The sequence below is a fragment of the Athene cunicularia genome, assembly GCF_003259725.1.
Source record: "Athene cunicularia isolate RWA chromosome 3 unlocalized genomic scaffold, athCun1 chr3_part1, whole genome shotgun sequence".
In the NCBI taxonomy this organism is placed as follows: domain Eukaryota; kingdom Metazoa; phylum Chordata; class Aves; order Strigiformes; family Strigidae; genus Athene; species Athene cunicularia.
In genome coordinates this window covers 1,108,315-1,117,416 of record NW_020799097.1, presented here as the reverse complement: position 1 = coordinate 1,117,416, position 9,102 = coordinate 1,108,315, and the positions used below count along the sequence as shown (strand labels likewise).

Sequence of the window (9,102 nt, the reverse complement as noted above, 5' to 3'; positions counted from 1 at the left end):
CAGCGAGCCCCAGGCTCCCCTTGACCAGGGGATGTGCTAAACAGTTCATTGTTGATTTTCACCTTCAGTTGTCTCCTTTCTTCCCCAGCTCTGCTTTCTCTGCCCTGGCAGCAAGGCACAAGGGCTGTTATTTCTTTCTTTTTCCTTAAGATATTCCTTTTCTCCTGGCTTTTGCAGAACGATACAGCTCTGCGCTCAGAGCCAAGGTCTCCTGCACCAGCTGAAACGCTGGTGTCAGGTTCTAGGCAGAGCAGCTCAGACTGCAGCAAAATTAACTCCAATGTGCCTTGGGTGAGTTTGCTTGGCGAAAAGAAGCGCTTTCCACCGACGCTGCAGTGTCTCGGCACACCGGGCTTTGCAGGAAAACCGATTGCTGAGAAGGTGGAGGGAGAATAATGACGTATTTCCACACTTCAGGAGCACACAGGGAGGCCTCTGAGCTCTCTGGGGTGGCTGAAGGGGGGAATGCAGTTTCTTTTTTGCCTACTCGTTATTAGTGATAACTGGATTTTAGGAGCTAAGGGGAGATCCAAATAATGTCTTTGTGGGGCGGATGGAGTGGTAGAAAAGAGTCTGTGCAGCCCTCCCCTGCTCTCAGGGCCAGCCAGCACCGTGTCCTGATGAATTCCCTGTTCTGCGTTTTGGAAAGGGGGAATCTGGGGGCTGTTCCCTGCCTGGGAGAGCCTCCTGGTTGTTTTATGGGAGGCAGCATCTGGATCCACTCCAGCAGAGGACTGGTCCCCCGAGATGCTCTGCAGCATCTCCCCATTCAGCCCGGTGGGAATGAGTTTGGCATCACAGCCTCAGCCTGAGACCTGGGAGGTGAGGCCACCAGGGATTCACGCTGACCTTTCCTGGGTGCTGCGGGTCGGCTTCATTCTCCCTCTTCCTGCTGTTTTTTTGCCAGGAGAAGGATCAGCTGCTCCCCTTTCCCACTCCTCGGGTGCCAGCCGGGGATGGGGGAAACCCCGTCTGGCAGCAGCAGCTCTCTGCCTGGGGCACCTCCAGAATGCAAGGAAAGGTGCTTAAAAAGGAAAATGAACATTGAACATGTCCTGGGTCACAACGGCGCCATTCCCTCTATCACCAGAATCCCTTGAGTTTATCCTCAAATGCAGTGCTGTGCATCAAATGTGGGGTGGTTTTTTGCTAAAGCGGGATTATTTAAACCCAGAGAGGCAAGTGCTGGCTCCCTGGGGGTATTTTGCAGAGCCGAGAAGGGGAAGGCAGCTCCCTCCTCCTGGAGAGCCCCAGCATGGCCCTTCCTGACCACGTTTCCCATGCAGGTATTGAAGGCACATCCCAAACCCAGCGTTTTCCTTCAGAAACACCCGTGGCAGCACCAGCATGAGATCCCCCCAGGGCCCCCAGACCGGGCCAGCATGCCAGGACCCGTGGCCACACACCCGCTTCAGCCTGGACGGTGCCCGATCCCAGGAGCTGGGCAGGTTTTACCAGGTGAGGACACGGGGGATTCTGGGGGGGTACAGGCGGCTGACCCCTCCCCTGCTGCCTGCACGCAGGGAGGCTCGCCGCCCCAGCTCCATGCACAGGCAGCAGGCAGGGATGCTGCCTCAGCAGCCAAAAGTGATGCTAAGTGGTTTCAGGTGCTCACAAAACCCAAACAAGCCTGAACTCAGAGAAAACACCTGAACATCTGCTTTTGTCTGCAGCTGAGCCAGCAGCACCGTGAGTTTTACCGGGACAGGAGCGGGACACTGCACCCCATTCCCTACTTTGTGCTGCCCTCGCAGGAAAAGGAGAGATTTCCTCATCCACTTGACCTGTGAGTAGAGATGTCCCTGCAGACGGGCCCTAGGACATGGGGGCACCCAGCTCCCAGGGCTTGGGCTAGTGGGATGAAACTGGAGAGGTCTGGGGGAGAGTCAGCCCCACACCTGATCCTCCTTCTTTCCTTCACCCAAATGTTCTGTCCTCAGAAAAATGAGAGAAGAAGAAACTAGATGAATCTGAAAGGCTGTGAGGATTTTTTTCCCGACTTAGAAATCCCAGGGGCATTTTTTTTTTAAAAGCGAGCATCCTCCCAGCTGTGTGTTTGAAATTCTGGATGTTTATTCATTTCAAAGCCCTGGCAAAAACTGGAGTGCAGCATCCTGGGGGCTCTGTGTCCCGTCTCCTCCCTTCCTCATTGCTGTGGGACACCCTGCAGCATCTGCTGCTCCCTGGGACCTTTTCCACTGTGGCAGAGCAGAGCTATGGGCTACAACAGTTCTACTTCACTGTTATACTAAAGTGGCTGCTGGAAAAGGCAAGACTTTAGCAACCCATCATGTGAGCTGGCCAAAGGTCCAGCTGCCACCCCCAGGTTGCCCACTGACTACCCAAGCCATCACAAACAGATCTCCATGGCGACTTGGAGATGAACTGATGGAGGAACCCCAACCCTGGCTCATAGCTCCTGCGTCCCCATAGCCAGGCTGGGCTGGGCATGGGCAGAGCTGGGGCTCCTCGGAGGGACCTGGTGGGTCCAGGCCTCCGCTCACCAGGAACCTCCACAATGCAGGGTCCTGGAGAGGGGAGGAGGTCATAAAAACTGAAAGGCAAAAATCCCCTTTTTGCCATGGCTCTAACAGTCATTCATGAAAAAAAGCTATGAGTGAAGCTCGTGGGTATTCCTCATCCTCCCTGGACCGATTGTCCTGATGGAGCAGAGGGTCAGGGAGGTGGAGCAGCCATCCTGGGGGCAGCACGTAAGTGTTGGTCCTCATCCAGCCCTCGGTGCCTCTCATGGGCGGCTTTTGTTTGCTGTATCCCTCACCATGCCCGCCAGCACAGTTTCTACACTAACAAACACAGCAGGATCTCTGAGACATAAGATCTCCTCCCAAAACTGCTGCTGTCAGAACACCTCATACTCACAGACCTCTCATACTCACAAACCTCTCGCCAGAGTATCTGTTATCACCCCAAATTAAATACTTTTGTTACCCCATGGGAGGGGGTCCAGCATATCCCCAGGCAGAGCTGCAAACCAGGACAGACGAGAGCTGCGGTTATGTTAGATAGAAACCACCAGTCTTTGTTTTCTCCTCCACCACCTTTGCTACCGATCTGCGCGTGGCAGCCCTGCGGCAAGGGGAATACCCCACGCGTGCAGCCTGGGGTGCAGATGCTGAAGTGTTGTTTAAGCTCCTCACGTGTCACACCTGAGCCTCCCTGCCCCAGCACCGTGCTGGCACGCCGAGGGGTTGAGCAGCCCCAAAACATCGCGCCCAGAGAGTCACCGGGGGGCTTCTCCTGGGGGTGTCGGGGCAGAGGCTGCACAGTGTGAGGGAGCTTGTCAGCAGCTCTGGAGCGTGAAGGTGGCCAGAAGTAGACGGAGCACTGCTAAAATATGGATTAGGTAGCTGGGTATTTCTCCCCAGCGCTGAAAGCATGAATGGAGTTAGAAAGAAACAGCCATAAATCATTTTTAGCAAGAATAAAGGGAAATTAAAACCTGGAGTAGCACAGACCACAGCCCAAATTCAGGGACTAGTGAAGCTAAACTCCCCTGCAGAGACTTCGCATCACCCCACAGTGTAAACTCATCTGAGAGGGCTGAACTTCACAGCCGTGGGCTGTGCGGGGCCGACATGCTCCGTGTCCCAGCCTGGCCCCGTGTCCCACCACGCTTTTGGATGGAGACCCACGGCACCGACAGCCCCCACCGTCCTGCCCAACCCTCCACAGACCAGAGGAGCTGTCAGAGGAGTCTGTTCCTCCCAGGCAACGTGAGTTAGAGCTGACATCCAAAATTCCCGCTTGCCTTGAGCTCTGAGCCCAGCACTGGCCTCCTGGGATGGTTCCACTGGACCTGCCATGGGCTGAAAAAGCACCCACAGGGCTGCCAGAACAGGACTGGGAGCTGAGCTGCGGTGGGAGGCGGCCGGGGCCAGCGCCAGCAGAAATACGTGGGTGCCCCCTAGTGCTTTATTCCTGTGGCTCATTAGGAGTGTAAAATCCAGGAAAAAAACAAAACAAAACAAAAAAACACAACCAACCAACCAACCAAAAAAAACCCACAAACCAACCAAAAAACCCACCAAACGCCAAAAAACCTCCAGGGCTTCAGATACAGTATCTTCATATGTTTTCCTTATACCTGGCTGGATTTCTGTTGTAACTTGTGCCCATCGCTGCCCCTATCACCGTGCACCTTGAAATTCAAGGTGCATCCTCCGGCCTCCTGCAGCTCTACATCCTCTGGACCCTCTCCTTGCCCTTAGGTACCTGTAGGCAGAAATAAGATCCCCCTTTGCCTTCTCCTCTCCAGGCTGAACAACCAGCTCTCTGCCTCTCCTTGCACATCGAATCCCAGACTGGTTTGGGTGGGAAGGGACCTTAAAGCCCCTCCAGTGCCCCCCCCTGCCCCGGGCAGGGCCACCTTCCCCCAGCCCAGGTTGCCCAAAGCCCCGTCCAACCTGGCCTTGAGCCCTTCCAGGGAGGGGGCAGCCACAGCTTCTCTGGGCAGCCTGTGCCAGGGCCTCACCCCCCTCACAGGGAACAATTTCTGCCTCAGATCTCATCTAAATCTCCCCTCTGTCAGTTTAAAACTGTTCCCCCTTATCCTAACTACATGCCCTTGTAAAAAGTGTCATTGTGTGTCCCCCCCCTTTCCTGCAGCCCCTTTCAGCCCTGGGGGGCCGCTCTAAGGTCTCCCCGGAGCCTTCTCTCCTCCAGCTGAACCCCCCAACTCTCCCAGCCTGTCCTCACAGGGGGGCTCCAGCCCCCCCAGCATCTCCGTGGACTCCTCTGGCCCCGCTCCAGTAGGTCCGTGTCCTTCCTGTGCTGGATCCAGTACCCCGGGGGGGCTCTGCGCCCCGTTCCCCAGCCCATCTCGGTGGCCCTTGCTCTGCGTGTCTGTGTCTTGCACAGGGGCCTCGGACCGGCCGCAGCTCTGCAGACACCGACGGGGGGGCTGGATGCTGCCGCTGCCTCACTGGCCACTTTCCCTCCTGCACAGCCCAGGAGGCAGCTGGACCCTCCTTGCTGCAAGATGGGAAGTCATGGTGGGGCTCTGAGTGGCGAGGTTGGCTACAGCCCGCCCTAGAAGTCCAGGAATCTGCGTATTTTTGGGTGTGGAGCTCAGAGAAGCTGCTTAAATGAGAGGTTGATCAATGGGCATGGAGGCGTCATCCTGGCTGCCTGCTGTGGCTACCTAGGCTGGCTAGCTCTTATCAACCCTTCGCTGCCCAGACAAAACAAAGAGGAGCGGGGGAGGCTGTCCTTCACCCAGGCCCGGTCTTGTGGCAAGGCAGAGAAACATGTGGGATGAGAAGGATGGCTGGAAGTGGATGAAGTAAAGCAGACGCTGTTGGGCCCATGAGGGCATCTCCCTTCCAGGAGTTTAGCTGGCAGAGGCCAAGGTCAGTCCTGGAGCTGCTAGGAGCTCTTGTGGGCAAAGCTGGGGGTGATGGCCAGCACCTCCTTTCCCTTGGGATCCGTTTTTAAGCCGCAGATTTAGCACCAGCCCCCATTTGCAGCTTCACCACAGGGCCTGGTCGTGGACCTCCTCCAGCCCAACCTGGACCTGGAGCTGGGCTTGAGCTCAGACCTACCTCACGGCTGGGTGTCCCTTGGGCTCTGCCTGACCCTGACCACCATCTCCAGGCCTGACCGTGACTCCGGCTGCCTGGTACATACCAAGGAAAGGAAAGGAAAGGAAAGGAAAGGGAAAGGGAAAGGGAAAGGGAAAGGGAAAGGGAAAGGGAAAGGGAAAGGGAAAGGGAAAGGGAAAAAGAGAGAAAGAAAAGAGAAAGAAAAGAGTCAAAGAAATCTGAATCACTGCCCAAGGATCCAGCGTTGTCTTGGGTCGGTCATCCTGGGTGGGGGGGGTGCACACCCAGCAGTTTTCTGTCACTTTTTAAGTTCATTTTATCAGCTGATTTGCATACTAGATAAAGAGAGGCAGGTGTTCCATGAACTCATTTGCAGGAGAGATGGGGAAAAGGTGGAGTGTGAGCTCAGTGTGTGTGCTGGGGGGCAATGGGGTGTGTTGACCCTTTTGTCCAATTGAATCAGGGGTCATGATTTCCCCCCCAGACCTTTCCCTCAGTTTTTGCTTCTTGAGCCATTAGCTCCCTCAGCTCCATCTGGTGTCAGTTGTCTTTCTTACCAATCTCTTAGCTCTCCTTTGAGGCTACAGCCATAAATTCAAGTGTAGTCCTTACCTCAAACATAAGGTTTTACTCAGTCTACATCTCCCCCCTTTGAGGCTCACCTAGGGAATTTGGCAATACGACTGCAGGGGAGCGGAGCCGTGCACCCTTCGATACACTCTGCACTCCCCTGGACAGATAATTCATTCCTTAGACCAACCACAAAGGCCACAGTTTTTCCTGGAGATTTTCTGTGTCACTAAATGTTTGAGCCATTAATTCCTTCAGTTCCTTACATGCCCACAGAAATTATTTGACTTGGACCAGCTCCTGGAGGGACAGACAACGTGTCCCCAACTGGGTGTGCGTGGTGGTGGTGGTCTTGGAAGTCATCTGTGTCTTCCCTCTACCCCTTCAAACTCTTCCTCATCCCCAGGGTCCTTCCTCATGCAGATGTGACTGAACCTGTCCGGGTGACGCCAACATGCAGAGCTGTGCCTGCATTAATATTTGTTGCCTGGAGGTCACAGGTTGCATCAGCCCAGTGCAAGGTTGGATTGAACAAGTGCCGTGGGTGCCCCAGTGCCCTCGGAGCACAGCCCTAAGGCTAAGCCCTGCCTACACCTCCGTAAGTCCTGCCTGTACCTGCTGCCTCCTGAACTTCTCCAACCGTTCTTGGTGCTTTCCTCCTCCCCAGCACCCCGCTCAGTGCCAAGACCCGCTGGCATTTGCTGCGAGTGTCACCGGTGAACCTGCGGACCTACCAGACCTTCCCCTCAGGGAAGAGGGTCACCTCCCAGGAGAGACAGCTCCGAGACTGCTTCTTCGAGTACCGAGCCTAAGCAATGCCCTCGGTGGGAACCTGGTTTTCCAGTTGGAAGGGGAGCAATGGGAAAATAAAGGAGAGGGAGCTGGTTGCTGACTTGGACTCTGTGCGCCAAAGGGACCTGCCCGCATGCGGCAGGGATGCTCTTTGTGGCCTCCAGGGAGAGGGGGCAGCTGGCCACCACACAGCTCCTCCTGCCATTTGGGGCAATGAGTGGGCTGAGAGATTGAGGACAGGCAGGGGATTAGCTCGGTTTGATGGGGTCACTCTTTGGGAGGCAAAGTGCCCCCACTTGGCCTCTGCCCACCAGGGTGGAAAGGCAGCTCTCCCCCGGTCCAGGCTCTGCCTGTTGGCGGGGGGCATCACCCAGGACCTTCTCACCTGGGGTGAGAAATGGTGAGGAAGAGCACACAGACTTCAGCATAGTCACCAGCAGCCACAGAGGAGGTGATGAGCCTGTGGATGGCACAAAATAGTCAAGGGTAACGGAGACAAGGCTGCAGGAGGGTGTCCTGAGGAAGATGCTGTGGGGATCTCGGCCCTCACCCCTTTCCAGGAGCTCTTGGGGGGATCTGGGGGGATTTCTGGGGTTCGTGGAGCACCCCTGCTGGCTCTCCGCAGCTCACAGTTACCACCCGGGATGGACGAGCCCAAATCTTCCTTTGCCGATGGCTCTGGACTGCAGCCAACTCTTAACATTTTAGATGCCAAGCGAGAACTTTTTTCTTGCCCTTTTATCACCTTTTCACACCCATGTGAGACCCCCAGCACCCACCAATGCTGGAGCAGCTCCATAACCCTGTCCTTGAAGTTCCCTGGAGCTCCCCCGCACATCAAAGCCGGTGCTGCAAAGAAATCTTCCTTATTTCCTTTGCTCTGGCCAAGACGTCCAAGATGGACTTGTCCTTCCAGCCACCTCAGCACACAGAGAACCCCCTGGTTTTTAATTCATGCACGGCAAGGTCTGAGCACCAAACCCTACAAGGTGGTTCCCCATCATGGGAAAACGTCTCCCTCTTCTCCCCGGTCCAGCAAACGTGGTGGCAGCAGAGAGGGAGCCCAGAATTTACCAAACCACCTCCCCAGGAGATGATTTGTCTGTCACCGTGTCCCCCAGCAGGGCTGCCTGGCAGGGAGCTGGCAGGGGAGCTGATCTTACCACAGATACCCAACGTGGGGTTTATTTTTAGCCTGGGACATGCTTTGTCACTGCCTAGCACGTCCTCGAGTGCTGAGCCGTGGTGTGTGGAGGGCACGGCACAGATTTGGGCCCTGGTAGGGAGAAGAGAGTTGCCTAAATATACCCTGCAAGGTTTAAGTCCAGGAAAGCAAAATGAAACAGATGCAAAAGAATCCCATGGGGAAGAAATCTTCCTGAGAACGTCAGGGTGGGTTTCCAAGCTTCAAACCATGTTGGCAGTTACTGCATGGAGTGTAGCAGAGGTAAGAACTGTTTTAATCACTTCCCAGCCTCCTCTGCCCTCCACCTCCCCGGCACTCTCGCAAAGGCACCAAGAACACCTCGGCCTTTCCAGGAGATATTTTGAACAGCCACTTCTGGTAATCCTGTTTCAGGAGTCCTTTAATTCCGAGAGACGTGGAGCTGTTTTCAGCACACGAGCAGCCTCCCAGTGGTGCAGACAACCCTTGCCATGTTTCCAAATGTCTTTAACAGGACGTGTCGAAGTTAGAGGAAGGCGGAAGCCCCTCTGCAGCATCACCTTGCGCAGCCTTCCCCACCGCGGCTGGAGCGCTGGGCTGAGTTATCGGCATGTTTAGTCTGTGCCCCCTCCCTGGAGCTCTCGCACCCATGACACCTGCTCTCCATCAGGCCAGGAGGGTGGGTGCATCTCCCCTCCCTCTTGCCAAGCAGCACAGATCCAGCAAAGAGCCCCATTTTCTGGTGTTTATCCCACAGCACAGAGGTTTGGGGCTGCTGAAGCAGATGGGCTGGCCCGGGCAGCAGGTGATGTGCCAGGGTGGCAACCTTGGTGGGACAAGGAATAGCACGAGCCTGAAGAAGCACCCGGGGTTTTTTTTTTTGGCCATTTGGAGCTGCGCAACTCTCCCCAGGACAAGAAGCAAACTAAAACCGCCTCAAGCTTATACCCTTAGAGCCTCTCCCAGGGTTCTGCAGCTTCCCTGTGCTCGTCAGGGTGTTGATGATCTAGTCCT

General features: G+C 55.5%; 1 protein-coding gene across 1 annotated transcript; it reads left to right on the top strand.

The window, feature by feature from the left end:
- The first annotated feature begins 1,347 nt into the window (after window positions 1–1,347).
- C3H2orf70 (chromosome 3 C2orf70 homolog) lies at window positions 1,348–6,943 on the top strand. The gene is made up of 3 exons (XM_026846346.1): window positions 1,348–1,458; window positions 1,674–1,786; window positions 6,799–6,943. The coding sequence occupies exons 1-3, from the start codon at window positions 1,348–1,350 to the stop codon at window positions 6,941–6,943; spliced, it is 369 nt and encodes a 122-aa protein (XP_026702147.1).
- The last annotated feature ends 2,159 nt before the right edge of the window (window positions 6,944–9,102 follow it).

What these genes read in the sequence shown, in the direction of transcription:
- C3H2orf70 (XM_026846346.1), top strand. Translation starts at nt 1,348, where the DNA reads ATGAGATCCCCCCAGGGCCCCCAGACCGGGCCAGCATGCCAGGACCCG. An exon ending in AGCTGGGCAGGTTTTACCAG is followed by an intron (nt 1,459 to 1,673) that starts GTGAGGACACGG and finishes TTTTGTCTGCAG; the next exon opens with CTGAGCCAGCAGCACCGTGA. An exon ending in TTTCCTCATCCACTTGACCT is followed by an intron (nt 1,787 to 6,798) that starts GTGAGTAGAGAT and finishes CCTCCTCCCCAG; the next exon opens with CACCCCGCTCAGTGCCAAGA.